Genomic DNA, 16744 nt, shown 5'->3' on the forward strand with positions numbered 1-16744 from the left:
TAGCCTATTTACAAATGAGGAAACTGAGGCACAGAGAAATTAAGTGATGTGCCCAAGGTCATGCAGCTGGTGACCAGGAGAACTGGGGCTTGGTCCCGGGCCTGTTGGCCTCCGGACCCCATAGTGTGTGTTGCTCCCGCCGTCTCTCTACAGGCCATTTCCCCTCATCTTCAAGCTCCTCTCCAAAGTACTGCTCACACTGGGCTGACCTAGGCATGGTGAAGAAAAATGCAGGTCCAGCAACGTTAATTTCAAGAGCCAGAGATGAAAGCAGGACTACTTCCATGGTTTTTGAAAACATGTTGTATAATTTTCTTTTTTTAACTTTTCAAATGTGTTTTCTGTTGGAGGATAGTTGCTTAACAGTGTTAGCTTCTTCTGTAGAGCAAGCTGAAGCAGCCACACGTTTCCATAAATCCCCTCTTTTCTGGACTTCATTCCCGTTCATGTCCCCACAGAGCTCGGAGCAGAGCTCCCCGAGCTGTGCGGTCGGCTCTCGTCAGTCATCGCTTACGCAGAGTGGTGTGTGTCTGTCCGCCCTGGTCGCCCAGTTCACCCCCCTCTCCCGTTTCCCTCTTGGTGGCCATGTGTTTGTTCTCTACATCAGTTCTCGTTCCGTGTTGCAAATTATCAGTTCAGTTCAGTCGCTCAGTCATGTCCGAACTCTTAGCGACCCCATGGACTGCAGCATGCCAGGCTTCTCTGTCCATCAGCAACTACCAGAGTTTACTCAAACTCATGCCCATCTAATCGGTGATGCCACCCAACCATCTCATCTTCTGTTGTCCCCTTCTTCTCCTGCCTTCGATCTTTCCCAGCATCAGGGTCTTAGCCAGTGAGTCAGTTCTTTTCACCAGGTGGCCAAAGTATTGCAGTTTCAGCTTCAGCATCAGTCCTTCCAATGAATATCCAGGACTGATTTTGTTTAGGATTAACTAGTTTGATGCACTCCAAGGGACTCTCAAGAGTCTTCTTCAATACCACAGTTCAAAAGGGTTAATTCTTTGGTACTCAGCTTTCTTTATAGTCCAACTCTCACATCCATACATGACTACTGTAAAAACCATAGCTTTCACTAGACAGACCTTTGTGGGCAAAGTAATGTCTCTGCTTTTTAATATGCTGTCTAGGTTCAGTTCAGTTCAGTCGATGAGTTGTGTCTGACTCTTTGTGACCCCATGGACTGCAGCACGCCAGGCCTCCCTGTCCATCACCAACTCCCAGGGTTTACTCAAACTCATGTCCATCGAGTCGGTGATGCCATCCAACCATCTCATCCTCTGTTGTCCTCCTCTCCTCCCTCCTTCAGTCTTTCCCAGCATCAGGGTCTTTTCAAATGAGTCAGTTCTTTGTATCAGGTAGCCAAAGTATTGGAGTTTCAGCTTTAGCATCAGTCCTTCCAGTGAATATTCAGGACTGATTTCCTTTAGGATGGACTGGTTGGACCTCCTTGCAGTCCAAGGGACTCTCAAGAGTCTTCTCCAACACCACAGTTCAAGGGCATCAATTCTTCTGTGCTCAGCTTTTTTTATAGTCCAACTCGCATATCCATACATGACTACTGGAAAAACCATAGCTTTGACTAGACGGACCTTTGTTGTTGACAAAGGTCCATCTAATTGCCAACAAATGCCTAGCTGTCTAGGTTGGTCATAGCTTTTCTTCCAAGGAGCAAGCATCTTTGAATTTCATGGCTGCAGTCACCATCTGCAGTGATTTTGGAGCCCAAGAAAACAAAGTCTCTCACTGTTTCCCTTGTTTCCCCATCTATTTGCCATGAAGTGATGGGACCGTATGTCATGATATTTGTTTTTTGAATGTTGAGTTTTAAGCCAACTTTTTCACTCTCCTCTTTCACTTTCATCAAGAGGCTCTTCTTTCTTTGTTTTCTGCCATAAGGGTGGTGTCATATGCATATCTGAGGTTATTGATATTTCTCCCGGCAGTCTTGATTCCAGGTTGTGCTTCATCCAGCCCAGCGTTTCTCATGATGTACTCTGCATATAAGTTAAATACACAGTGACAGTAGACAGCCTTGATGTACTTTCCCGATTTGGAACCAGTCTGTTGTTCCATGTTCAGTTCTCACTGTTGCTTCTTGACCTGCATACAGGTTTCTCAAGAGGCAGATCAGGTGGTCTGGTATTCTTATCTCTTGAAGAATTTTCCAGAGTTTGTTGTGATCCACACAGTCAAAGGCTTTGGCATAGTTAATAAAGCAGAAGTAGATGTTTTTCTGGAACTTTCTTGCTTTTTCGATGATCCAACGGATGTTGGCAATTTGATCTCTGGTTCCTCTACCTTTACGAAATCCAGCTTGAACATCTGGAAGTTCACAGTTCACATACTGTTGAAGCCTCACTTGGAGAATTTTTGGTATTACTTTGCTAGCATGTGGAGTGCAACTGTGTGGTAGCTCGAGCATTCTTTGGCATTGCCTTTCTTTGGGATTGGGATGAAAACTGACCTTTTCCAGTCCTGTGGCCACTGCAGTATATACAGTTGAAAATATACCTGTGTTTTAAAAACTTTGAACACTTCTACTCTTAGAGTGGCCTGCCTTGATAAATACATGTGGTAGCTTGAAATCTTCCTCTTGGGCATGATTCCAGTGCTGTTTCTGAGAAATTTTTCACATGCAGAACATTTTCAAAATAGGAATTCTCAGATATGTAGACGGTAAACGGTGTCACTTATGTACATTGGAGAATATGCCTTATGGCTTGAGGACACTAGAAACTAATCAGTTTAATTGCAGCCCTTTCATTGTAGCCATGTCCACGTGTAACTGTGTTTAATTTTACCCTGTAAAATTAATTTTAACTTTAAAATTAAACTCTTCAGGCTCACATGTATCTAAGGTCTGATTTTAGGGGAGCAGCCAAGCTGTTTTCTCACCTAATTAAAAAGGATTTGTCATAGATTAATTGGCCATAGGTGCACTGGCTTCATGGATGACCTAGAGAGTGTCATACAGAGGCAGGTAAGTCAGACAGAGAGGGAGAAATATCCTATGAAAGCACCTATATGTGGAATCTAAAAGGAAATGATACAAATGAACTTATACTTACAAAGCAGAAACAGAGGCAGACTTGGAGAACGAACTTACAGTTGCCAAGGGGAAGGCATAGTTAGGGAGTTTGGGATGAACATGTTCGCACTGCTGTATCTGAAGTGGATAACCAACAAGGACCCACTATACAGCAGATGGAACTCTGCTCAATGTCATGTGGTAGCCCGCAGGGAAGGGAGGTTTGGGGAGAATGGATCCGTGTTTATGTATGGCTGAGTCCCTATGCTATTTCCATGAAATTATCAGAACATTGTTCATCAACCATACTCCAATACAAACTAAAAAGTTTTAAAAATAAGTAATAAAAAAGAATTTCTAAGTATCGGAAAATGCTTTTGTTTAATCATCATGGTTACTTACCCTCTTAGCCAGGGAACTCTCGCTTCCTCAGTACCCTCCACAGCTTTGTGTCCTTTAGGTTTTAGTTTTGGAAAAGTGTTCTTAATTCCTTCAACTCTCTCGTGAAAGAGAAGTGTGGAAGTTATATGAGAGTCCCTCTAATAGGGAAGAACAAATACCACTCCAGTTAAATCTATTCCCTTTACTTCAGCATTTGTATTCTGTTGCTTTTGCTACAAGTTAAGAGTATTGCCTATAGTCTGAAATATACAGAAGAGCCCATTCTCAAGGCTCTGATCTTTAAAGGTATATATAGCAGTTTTCCCTTCATATAGAGATAAAAATTTGCAAGATAGAGAATAACATTTGTTGGAGGTTTACAGGAACATTGTCACCTGACCTGCATGGATAGCTGCAAGAAGAAAGGACTCTGACACCAAGAGATTGATAACAACTAGTCACACCTCCTCACCTTTCAGTATAAAAGAAGCCTGAATTCTAACTTGGGGGAGATGTTCCTTAGGGACAGTAAGTAGTTCACCATCTCCTTGGTTGACCGGCTTTCTGAATAAGATGTCTATTCCTTGCCCTAGCAATTCATTTCCGATTTATTTGCCACATGAACAGTATGAGCTTAGACTTGGTAACATCACTGAATTGCAGACATTACTGAAAACATGTGGTTTTTAATACTATACATTTTCTCAGGGTGTGTGTACATTTTCTCTCTTCTCTTTTATTTATTTCTTGTATTCTACATGCGTGTAGCACATCGGGCAGAAATTGTCTGAGTCTCTCATTGAAACTGTGTTTATTGGGAATAATAGAAAAGGAGAAAGTCTGTATTCTGAAAGAAAAGCAGTGACACCCTGAATTCAAGTTAGGAACCTGGGATTGTCTTCAATAAATGGTACCTAAACTGAAGAAAGAACAAAATGTGCTCCTTTGTTCCTTGATTGTCATTATATAACATCTTCAGTGGTAACTGAAAGAAACAGTGGAATAAGTCGCTCAGTCATTTCTGACTCTTTGTGGCCCCATGGACTGTCGCCTGCCAGGTTCCTCTGTCCATGAAATTCTCCAGGTAGGAATACTGGAGTGGGTCACTGTGCTTTTCTCCAGGGGATCTTCCTGACTCAGGGATGGAACATGGGTCTCCTGCATTGCAGGCAAGTTCTTTGCCATCTGAGCCATCAAGGAAGCCCTCAATGGTAATTATGTACTGTTTAGTCATCCACCTGGAATCTTGTAGCTGACTCTGAATTTTGTAGTTTTCCAATTACCTCTCATTGGTGGGTGTCATTTTCCTTCACTAAAGTAGTGCAAATTCTAATAAAATCCTTTTTCTGGTTGTTTTATAGTACTGTCTATCTCTCAGTTTAGTTCAGTTCAGTTGTTCAGTCACGTCTGACTCTTTGCGATCCCATGGACTGCAGCACACCATGCCTCCCTGTCCATCACCAACTCCTGGAGTTTACTCAAACTCATGTCCATTGAGTCGGTGATGCCATTCACCCATCTCATCTTCTATCTCTGTCTCTCATCGCGTACCAAATCCAGAAGTTCCAGGTGGAAGAGCTGGGCTTCTGTTGTTCACCATTCCCAGGGCCTGGCACTGGGTCTGGAACTCAGGTGGCGTCTTAGACTGGTTGCCCCAGCAGCAGAGCCGGAGATGGGAATTTTGTGCAGGTGAGTCTTGAAGGAGGGCTCCCTGGGGAAGGGGAAGGAGGAGGCAAGGCCTCAGCTGGATTTGAGCGTCAGCCTCATCCCAGGGAGTCCTTTCATCAAGGTCTAGTCTGGGCGGCTGCTTTGTATCCTGTGTTATTCTTAGGCCTCAGCTCCCCCCAGGGGTGAGATTTGCATTACTTCAGGACAACGCCCTGCCTCCTCTGCTTAGAGCAGGTTTTTAACACTTTGACGGGTCTCTGGGGAAAAAGTGCAACTCCTCTGGTTGTCTCTGCTTCAGCTTTCTGCTCTCCTGCCGACTGCTTTCTGCTTGTTCATGACTGCTGCTACTTCTGACTTTTTTTCCCCTGAATGCTTCTACGATTCTATTCTACATTCCTGACCAGCTTGACTTATCTTAATTTTGCTAACAGGGCCATCAGTAATTCTTTTAAACACACTTTCAGTTATGAAAAGAATTTGCATGGCTCAGGACTTGGTTTTGCATATAGTGTAGGGTTGAAAACAGAAAAAAAATTTCCTGTTAAAAATTCTTATATATTTACCACTTGGTGTGAAATGTGAATTATGCTAGTAATTGATCCTAGCACAACTGGGTGGTTTTTATGATTTTTTTTTAATAGTGGAGGATAGCTTTCCATTATGTAACATTTGGCTGTTTTATCGCTTACCAAAATACACATAAACACACATACGTACACAGCAATCAACTGTCATATCTACAGACTGAAATTTTAGCCCAGTGAACGAATAGCCTGGCTCCCAGGTACCTTATACTAAGTGTCTTCAGCTACTTAGGCTTTACTTTCTGTGCCTTTCTACTTTTTTCTCTTGACATTAACATTGTTGACCTTTCTCTGTGATCCTTTGGAGAAGGTAGTGGTGTGTGGAAGAATATACCCCAGATTTCTAACTAGAAAAATATTAGTATGAAAGGACTTTACATGCCCCACATTTAAGAAGATTCTTCGTTGAAAATGTGTTGTTAAGCATGCATATGTTGAATCCGTGTTGAAGGGGTAATTCTGAGTGAGCTTGACTTGGAACTGGTAAGACAGTGAAAGTCACTAATTTAATCTACATCTCAGGAGAAATATGTTAATAAATTAATATACAGTTGTATCCTCAACCAGTTAGCAAGTTTTAATAAATGGCATAGCAGAACTTTTTTTTAATAGAGAGGTATGTCATGTTAAATGGAACTCTTAAATGGAATTATTTGTATATAATATAGGGAACTATTCATATTCATGTTCTTGGAGTTTGAGAGTCCAAGCCAAGAAATGCTTCTTCAGTTCAGATTTTAATACCATTAACTTAGTGTCATATTTTATAGTGAACTGAAAAAGCTGTAAAATTTGCTTTGGATTGTTCTTATTACATCTAAATGCCTAAGTGGTTGTGGAATGGCCTTTCCTGGTTCTGTATGAAACTTGCTTTTACTTGATTGATTCATTTTGTATGGTGGAAACACAGATGGGAGCTGCAAGCTCGTTCTGGTTATGCAGTAAGAGGGCAGGTTGACAGTGGGCTTTTCTTTGGCCCTCAGTTTCCCTGTGTGTCTACTACACGGGTTGGACAGACCAATGATTTAAACCCTGTCAAGAACAAAGGCCACCTAGGGAGCTTGTTAGAATGCAGTTGCGGGGCCTCCACCCCGCAGATGCCGAGCTTCTGTGTGTGGCCGTGTACCTCCCGCCGGGCGTCTGTCCCATTTAGGCTGCCCTCTGAAGGCAGGATCGATCTTCCTTGTGCGTCTGGCTGTTTATCCTCCACTCCCATTATCCACTCAAGGAAAAGGGCCCAGGAATCCCCTCTGATTCTCACCCGCCATCACTCCCTTCTAGTCACAAACTCATAGGTCACAAGTATGTTTGTATTTCTTTTGTTTTAAAACAGTCTCTCTGGTAAGAAAACCTTATCTTTCCTTTCCTTTGCTACCAGAATGTTAGTCCCAGATATCTCACCTCAGACCATTTTAATTCTCTCTTTCTACCTTGATGAGAACCACATTGAAAGGAGTAAGGCTGTTTATGTCCAGTAGTGGTAGGAAGAACTAATAACATTGACCGAGTGCTTACTGTCATCCAGACATTTTGAGGGTCTTCTCCCGGCATTCCTTCCATCCTCACATTACTCCTATGAAACTGGTCATTTCCTTTGGCCTTTGACTCTTTGATTAAGACCTCAGGTTAACACTTCACTCTTCAAGATCAAGTTCAAGTCATATTGTCTAGGTTCAAAGAAACATCTCAGCATTTCATTGCAGTTAGTTTGCAGTTGTGTGAAACTGATAAATCTACGTTGGGGGCAGTACATCTTTATGATATCACATCTTACCACCCAACAATATCTATTATCCTAAATCTTCTATTAATACATTTAAAAAGACTTTATTTTTTAGAAACGTTGCAGGCTTATAGTAGCACTGAGCAGAAAGTGCAGAGGTCCCATGTGTCCCTTCCGCCACACACCCACCTCTCCTTCTGTGAGCACTGGAAGGTACATTTGTCCAAAATGATAAACCTGCGTGGACACATCAGTGTAACCCAAAGTCCACAGTTTGCATGAGGGCTCACCCTTGGTGTTGATTCTGTGGGTCTTGATAAATGTATAATGACACGCGCCCACCACTGTGGCATCACGCCCGGTCGTTTCACCGCCTGACAGGTCCTCCGTGCCCCGCCGACGCGTGCTTCCGCCGACCGGCCCTTGGCAGCCACAGGTGTTTTTGCCATCTCTATGGTTTACCTTTTTCAGAATGGTGCATAGTTAGAATCATGCAGCATGCAGCATTATCAGATTGGATTCTTTTACTTTGTATTGTGCACTTAAGATTCCTCCATGACTTTTCATGGTTTGATAGTTTATTTCTTTTAACCACTGAGTAGTGTTCCATTATCTGCATTTTTGAAAGTTGCTCAGTCGTGTCTGACTCTTTGCTTCTCCATGGACTATGCAGTCCATGGAATTCTCCAGGTCAGAATACTGGAGTGGGCAGCCTTTCCCTTCTCCAGGGGATCTTCCCAACCCAGGGATCGAACCCAGGTCTCCTGCATTACAGGCGGATTCTTTATCAGCTGAGCCACCAGGGAAACCCCTTGGACTACAGTTTATTTATCCATCCACCTACTGAAGATTGTCTTGGTTGCTTCAAGTTTGGCAATTATGAATAGAGCTGCTGTAAACATCCGTTTGTAGGTTTTTATGTGGGCATAGTTTTTCAGTTCATTTGAGTAAATACCAAGGAGTGTGACTGCTTGATTGGTAAGAATATGTTTAGCTTTGTAAGAAACTGTCACGCTATTTTCCAAAGCGATCGTACTATTTTGAGTTTCTACCAACAGTGAGTCAGAGCTCCTATCGCTCCGTGTCTTCACCAGCAGTCGGCGTTGCCAGTGTTCTGGATTTGGCTCTAAACGTGTGTAGTGATACTGCACTGCGTAGTTTTAGCTTGCATTTTCTCAGTGACGTATGATGTGGAGCATATTTTCGTGTGCTGCTTTTTTTTCACCTGTCTATCTTATTTAGTAAGGTGTCCACTAATATCTTTTACTCATTAAAATTGTTTTTCTTGTTCCTGAGTCTTAATAATTCTATGCTCTTTTGGAGAACAGTCCTTTATCCCTTGTGTCTTTTGCAAATATTTTCTCCCAATCTGTGGCTTGCATTCTCACGTCATGAATCAGCCATGGATTTACAAAAGTTTCTAACTTTAACAAAGTCCAGCTCACCAATTATTTATTTCATGGATTATGCCTTTGGTATTGTATTTGGATACAAAGACATCACCATACCCAAGGTCATCTAGATTTTTCTCCCCTTTTATCTTCTAGAATTTTAATAATTTTGCAGTTTACATTTAGGTTATGATTCACTAGGAGTTAATTTTCATATAGGGTTTAAAGTCTGTGTACGTATTTCTTCCTTTTTTTTTTGCATAAGGATGTCCAGTTATTGCACCATTTGTTAGAAAGATTTTCTTTGCCCCACTGTTTTGCATTTTTTGGGTCAAACATCAGTCGACCATGTTTATGTGGGTCTGTTTCTGGGCTCTCCATTTTGTTTCATCAATATTTGTCAATTTTTCAACAATACCACACTTGTGTTCTAGTATTAGTGAGAGAAACAAAGCTTTAAAGTAAGTCTTGAAGTCAGGTAATTTGAACAAACTCTAACTTTGTTCTTCTCTTTGAGTATTTTGCTGGCTATCCTGGGTCTTTTACCTCTCCAGATAAATTTTAGAATCAGTGAGTTGATAGACAGAAAGCAACTTGCTGGGATTTTTCACTGGAAGTGAGTCTGTAGATCAATTGGGCAAGAGCTGACTCTTTGCAAAGGTTTTTTTTTTTTTTTTTTAAATATTAAGAATTACTGAGAGTGAAATAATTTAACAACATGATGCAAAAGTCAATTTCTTTTAAACAACTAGGATAGGGGGTAGTATCTGGCTGCCATGTGGCTTGGGCTGACTTTTAGAATTCCATGACCCGTCTAGTGACGTACACAACAAAGAATTTTATCTGATGTGTATCAGCTGGTTTTCTTTATTCAAAAAGTCATTGAACATGCAGATTATCATGGCAGGAGAGAAGTGTCAAGTACAACATAGTGTGAAAAAATCATGCTGTTTGGAATTAATGGGTTCGGCTTTGAGCTCTGGATCTTTCACTTATTAGCTAGATGGCCATGGGAACTTTAGTTCACCTGCCCAACTGTAAAATGAAGATGACGTTGATACTATTTACCTTACTGGATTTGAAAGATACATGGAAAAAGACGAGTAGAGTACCTGGTTCAATAAATGTTCATTGTTATTGAGCAGCGAGGTGCAGTGTGATGAATGAAAACTGTGCCCTACTTTAAGAGAGGAGCTTAAAGAGCTTACTTTTGTGAGGGAGATGAGGCCAGTGTCAATGCAGCTGTAATCTTCCAACCAGTGCTGGTTATATCCCACTGCATCCATGAGTCCCACCCTTCTGGAACTTTGACCTTACTGTGCCAGTTGTTTATGAATGTGGAAAAAGATGTACTTTTATGTAGTTACATATGTTTAATAACCTTCATGTGCATTGCATATATTGAAAAGATTGAGCTCTAGAAGTAAGTGCTTCCAAATATTACTTGTATAAAATGATGCACTGCAGAAATACACATGGGACCTCAGTGAAAGCTGAAATAGAAAGGGAAAAAAAAAAATGGGAGATAATGTGGAGCAAGGGAGTGAGATACTGAACCCAAAGCCCGAAGACCATGCACCTTGAAGACCATGAGTGAGCCTTGGAGAGGAACTGCCACCTTTTCTATGGAGTCTGTGTTCTGAGTTCCAGACTTAGTTCAGTTCAGTTCAGTTCAATCGCTCAGTCGTGTCTGACTCTTTGTGACCCCATGAATCGCAGCGTGCCAGGCCTTCCTGTCCATCACCAACTCCCGGAGTTTACTCAAAGTCATGTCCGTCGAGTTCCAGACTACTGACTTATAAATAAATTTGGAAATCCAGACCCATTTGCTTATTGGAGAAGGCCGGTACAGCTATTCAAGAAAACTTCCAGGTTTCTGATTAGTTGTTTGGAAGTGTTATTGATGGGGATAGAATAATAGTTACCCAACTAGAAATCCCAGCAGGATTTCTAGAGAGAGAGCAATTTTATTTCACATATATATATAGAGAGAGATAGGTAGATAGATGGAGAGACTGACCTCAGGAGGTCACCATAAGCTGGACACCAAGCAGAAAATGCCTAGAACATCGGGCTTCTAAACAACAATCCGAACATTTTGAAACTAAACACGCTTCCTTGGGCCACTGCCACAGAAAAATGGAGCCAAGAGCAGCATTCAGCCTTGGGAGGTCTGTAAGATAGCAGACCCTGACAACTGCATTCCTGCCTCTAGCCCAGATGGGAATATAGGTGAAAGGAGTAGGAAACTAAGGGAAAGAGGCCGTTATCCTGAAACACCCTTCTGCTAACATACGTATGATTTAAGTCTCGCCGAGACAGTCCCGGTTAGACCACGGAGGGCCAGAGGAGGAACTGACAACGCAAGCGTTGCCGTCGACCCAAAGGAAGGAAGCTGAGCGTCTCCCCTCCTGCCTGCCTTTGACTGTAAGGGTGCAGCCCTCTGTCCCGGGGCCGCGCCCCGCTGCCTGCTCGCCTGTGTTTCTCACAGAGCATGCTGGGGGCCAGTAAGCTCCCTCTCGGCCTGTCCTTGTGACAAGACAGAAGAACCCGAGCCTCAGTGAGTCCTGAGGCCAGGCAGGAGGTTTCCACTGGAAGATGCTGGGTTCCGTCCCCTCCTAAGTCAGGTTTCCTGGGTCCTGAAGTGCCGCTGCATTTGAGTCCCACCTGACGAGTGCGGTTTCCTCGCCAGTTCCTTTTTATTTGAAGCATAATAGGAAGAAGCAAGAAAGAGTGTCTGTAGTCACACTGGGAGTTATTTTCAGTGAACTGCTTTTTTGAAATTATTTTAGCTCAGAACGGGCTATGAGGTGGAGGATAGCCCCTGCCGTCCCCTTACCTGAGACACTTTCTTCTCAAGTTCTCTCTGGGCATTATTACACTGACCCTCTGGTGAGCAAACACTTCTCCCCTCTGGTCCTTCTGAATTTATAGTCGTTTCCTGACCAAGCCGTGCGGTTGCTGAGCTCCCTGCCCTAGCACGTGGGGCTCTTTCTGTCTCGAGAATGCAACACTTCCCCACCATACCTCTTCCTTCCCTTTGTTCACTGTCCCTGCCTCAGCCTTCAAGACTCACATCAGGTTATCTCCCTTAGACCCAAGACACGACTTAGGGTGCTGACCCGCGCTTGGTTTTGAATCATTTTTGGAGCCAGTGTTTAGTGAGTACTTCCAGTATAGAAGGCCCTATATGAGGAACTGCAGAGGAATAATGAAATTATAAATCCAAACCCAAATCAACCCCCCGTTTTTGCTTCAAGGATAAAATGGACCACAACATGAGAAAAAATAGCTACAAGATTGTGTTATCACATGCACGGAGAACTGAAGGAGGAAACTTTCTGCCGGGAACCAGGAGAGGAAAGGTGAGCCGCTTCATGGTGGATGTACCACTGAGCTCGATCAAAGCTGGGACAGGTTTTAACAGGGCACGTCGTAGGGAGAAGGCGCGACTTGACAGGCTGGCAGAGGCTGGAAGGCTCAGACTGAGTGTTCTTTAGTACAACATCGAGCCCCTCAACACCTAGAACTTTCTCTGGCTCCTCAGGAACACAAAGAATCAAAAGGCTGATCTGTGTTTTCAGAGTTCTGAGATGTTCATAGGAGCTGCCATCACCATGGCAGCAAATGATGCTGCTCAGAGAACATACTAAGGTTTTGATGGTTGAGCACCCCATGTTCTTTGCATTAGACTTCAGAGGAAATTGCACAATAAAACTCACATTTCATAATAAGGGTAATCAAAAGCAGTATTATGAAAGATAGGAGGTGAAAGGCTGCTGTTGTCACCTGGACCATGATCTGGAAATGTTTGCCCTTTGCTCCCATTAAGGACTTCATTTTCCCCAGGAAGGTTCTGGCACTTTCTGATGTACAGAGCCTTTCCACCAACAGGTAGATATAGCTGCTCCTCTCACCCTGGGCCAGAGGCTCTCACTTAGATTCCCATGTGTCCTTTCTGCTTCCTATACTTCCAGGATCACTTCAGTTCTTAGCATCTCAGCTCAGACCACCTAATAGAAGCCTGGTCATTATGGAACTACACAGTTCTCTAAAACAAAGAGGAAATAAGACTGTAGAGAAAATGGAATTTCTTTCTGGAGAGAGAATCAGTGGTAAATAGTTAACCAAATTTAGACATCTGACCTTTAAGCCGGGCACCCAGGATACCTCTCCTCTCTTGCTTTTCTGTTCCGTTCTTTATAACCCCTTCCAATATGGTTGGAACAGTGAGTAGGTCAGATTGACTAAAATACAAGATATGTGTAGATGAATTGCTGGGAGAACTATTAGTAACCTCAGATATGCAGATGACACCACCCTTATGGCAAAAAGCAAAGAAGAACTAAAGAGCCTCTTGATGAGAGTGAAAGAGGAGAGTAAAAAAGTTGGCTTAAAACTCAACATTCAGAAAACTAAGATCATGGCATCTGGTCCCATCACTTCATGGGAAATAGATGGGAGACAATGGAAACAGTGAGAGACTTTATTTTTTTGGGCTCCAAAATCACTGCAGATGGTGACTGCAGCCATGAAATTCAAAGACGCTTGATCCTTGGGAGAAAAGTTATGACCAACCTAGACAGCATATTAAAAAACAGAGACATTACTTTGCCAAAAAAGGCCCATCTAATCAAAGCTATGGCTTTTCCAGTGGTCATGTATGGATGTGAGAGTTGGACTATAAAGAAAGCTGAGTGAAGAAGAATTGATGCTTTTGAACTGTGGTGTTGGAGAAGACTCTTGAGAGTCCCTTTGAGTGCAAGGAGATCCAACCAGTCCATCCTAAAGGAGATCAGTCCTGAATATTCACTGGAAGGACTGATGCTGAAGCTGAAACTTCAGTCCTTTGGCCACCTGATGCAAAGAACTGACTCATTTGAAAAGACTCTGATGCTGGGAAAGATTGAAGGTGGGAGGAGAAGGGGATGACAGAGGCTGAGATGGTTGGATGGCATCACTGCCTCAATGGACATGAGTTTGAGTAAACTTGGAGTTGGTGATGGACAGGGAGGCCAGGTGTTCTGCAGTCCATGGGGTCGCAAAGAGTTGGACACGACTGAGCAACGGAACTGAATTGAACTGAGAAGAATTGTGGGGAGATCAGACAGAAAAATTATTTGTGTAAAGCTGAGAAGAGCCTTAAATATCAGGTTCAGAAATCTCAGTTCAATTTGGTGTATAACCAAATTACACACCTACCTCACAATGGGTGTTAGGTGGGGAACATTTTATTATCAAAAGCATATATTTATAGGCAGATTCATCTGTAGCTTAATTCATCAGATGTGCTGGAATTATGATGGTAAGGGTGAGGAGGAGTATTAGGAAGACATTTTCATGACCAGATCAGAGACAGCAGTCTACAGAGGGCTGATAGTAATGAGAAAAGAAAGATCAAACAAGAATAACTTCCAAAGAAATTATAACCCTTTTCATCTCTTCTAGGCTACTAAGGTATTTTAGTATGTCAGAATGATGTCTTTCTAGAATATGAATACCCCTCATTTATTTTAACGTGTTCTATGTGTAAGATGGCTTACATAAACTGTACAGTCACCGTAAACAGCCCATTGAGGCAAGTCAGTATTATTCCCATTTTACAATGAAAAAACTGAGACTCATTTAAATATATACTATACCTAGTATTACATGACAAGTAAATGATAGAACCAGAATTGAATGCACTTCTGCCTAATGTAAAAATCAACATGCCTCTTCTATTACGGAAAGTTGATTTTCTGTCAACAAAGTATATTGTAGCGTTTTTTAAAAATACTATTTTGTGAAAAAAAACTTGAAAATATCCTTTGCTTAAAGAATATGGAGTAAACAGATCGAGTCAGTCAGATGAGTTATATTTTTCTGATAGACACGTTTTCTAATTATGGATTGCATTTCGTTGCTGTTTAGTTGCTAAGTCGTGTCCAACTCTTTGTGACCCTGTGGACTGTAGTATGCCAGGCTCCTTTGTCTGTGGAGCTCTCCAGGCAAGAATACTGGAGTAAGTTGCCATTTCCTTTTCCAGGGGATCTATCTTCCTGACTCAGAGACTGAACCTGTGCCTCCTGCATTGCAGACTGATTCTTTACCACTAAGACACCAGGAAGCCCATTAACTAAACTTTAAGATCAGACAATATTTTGCACAAATGAAATTTCAAAGGCTGTACCTCAAATAAGACAAGCTCAAGTTCAGGAGTAGATCTCTATGTAGTTGGCTAAATCAAGTAAATGCTTAAGTGGTTTTATTCCTACTGATTCCTTTGAAAATAAGGTTTCTAAAATGATGTGTCTGCTTAAATCAAGATGTTGGTACTAAAATAGAGTCAATTCTTTTGGGACAGTATATCTTGAAGGATTACTATTGCCAGCATGAAAATCCATTTTACAGTATTTTCTAGATGCTAAAAGGCATCCTTTTGATTATAAGCACTATTTCAGTAAGAAAGCTGATTGAATCACTTTCCATCAGCCAAATGATCACTTTTCTTTATAAGCTTCAAGGAGAAAAATTCAATACAGGGAACCCACTGTAAAATTCTGTTTAAATGATTCCAGGAGACGGGTTGGAAAAGCTATAAATGCAGGATGTCCTGAGGCTTTTCTAGGAACCCAAGCTGTATTTCCTCCTTTTCTTTTACTTTGCTCTGTTTTTGTTTGGGGGCTTTATAATAAGGGGAGTACATTGTCAATTTTGAATGGCGGTGGATATAATTGAACCAAGTTCCTAATGCTTTTATTCTGGCTCCCAGGGGCTCCCCTCCCACTGATGTGACCCTGAGACTCTGTATTAACAGGCGAGAAACCAGAAGTGTCTCTTGTTTTCTTGGTGTGAGATGAGCAATGTATTTTGGGCATCAGGCAATTTCCTGTCTCTGAAGTGAACGTTAAGTGAAATTGTGAGTTGCTCAGTCCTATCTGACTCTTTGCGACCCCATGGACTGTAGCCCGCCAGGCTCCTCTGTCCATGCAATTCTCCAGGCAAGAATATTGGAGTAGGTAGCCATTCCCTTCTCCAGGGGATCTTCCCAACCTAGGGATGGGATCAGGATCTCCTCCTGCATTGCAAGTGGATTCTTTACCACTGGGACTCCTGGAAAGCCCCTGATTCCTAAATGTAATGAAAGCCCTAAATCTCCTCCCCATTTGCATTTCACTCAGTCCTTCTCACGTTACAGGCTAGGATAGAGACTTTTTCCTAATATTGTCCAGATCAGGGGCCATGACTAAAGTCAGTACTATGCACATTGAAAATCCTAAATTGTTTAGATTTTACAGACCACATCGGGTGTTATCAATAATCTCAAATAAGGAAGCTCCTCGATCACAATGCCTGCATGCACACTAAGTCGTGTCCTACTCTTTGCGACCCCATGGACTGCAGCCTGCCTCTCTCCTTTGCCCATGGGATTCTCCAGGCAAGAATGCTGGAGTGGGTTGTCACTTCCTTCTTCGGGGGATCTTCCTGACCCAGGCAGGGGTCGAACCTGGGTCTCCTGCATTGCAGGTGGATTCTTCACCAGTGGGCCACCAGGGAAGACCAGATCCTAATAGTGCGGTTCTAAGCCAGTTAGCCAAGAAAGCGAAACACAGAAATAACCTCCACGACAAAGAGTAAATGCAACTGAGCACCTCACATGTATGTTTCCATTCTTGTGTTTATTTAGCAGATTTTTATTGAGAGCTTAATGTGCTTCAGGAACTGTTTGAGGCACTTGGGGTTTATTGATGCTAAAAATGACACCATCTTGAGTTTTCATTTGTGGGCAGAGGGTGGGAGATTTGAGAACAAATCCTAAGTGTTATGGTTAAGAACAAGCAAAGGGAATCAAGGGAAGAGATGTGGAGTATGAGCAGGATCAGGTGGTCAGGGTGGGTCTCCTTGCGAAGATGAGAATCAAACAGATTCTAAGTAGCTGAGGACGGAAGCCGTGTGGACATTGGAGGCAGGAGTGTCCAGCGGA

At 42.5% G+C, this 16744-nt stretch overlaps 1 protein-coding gene across 1 annotated transcript in view; it reads left to right on the plus strand.

Annotated features, from left to right (window-relative positions):
• The first annotated feature begins 446 nt into the window (after positions 1 to 446).
• Positions 447 to 16744, plus strand: part of LOC122432426 — a 59683-nt gene continuing 43385 nt past the window's right edge. Inside the window, exon 1 of the mRNA XM_043454329.1 lies at positions 447 to 589. Within this exon, the coding sequence (XP_043310264.1) occupies positions 447 to 589 (143 nt within the window). The remainder of the gene's footprint in view (positions 590 to 16744) is intronic.

This window comes from Cervus canadensis, chromosome 31 (genome assembly GCF_019320065.1).
Source record: "Cervus canadensis isolate Bull #8, Minnesota chromosome 31, ASM1932006v1, whole genome shotgun sequence".
Classification (NCBI taxonomy): domain Eukaryota; kingdom Metazoa; phylum Chordata; class Mammalia; order Artiodactyla; family Cervidae; genus Cervus; species Cervus canadensis.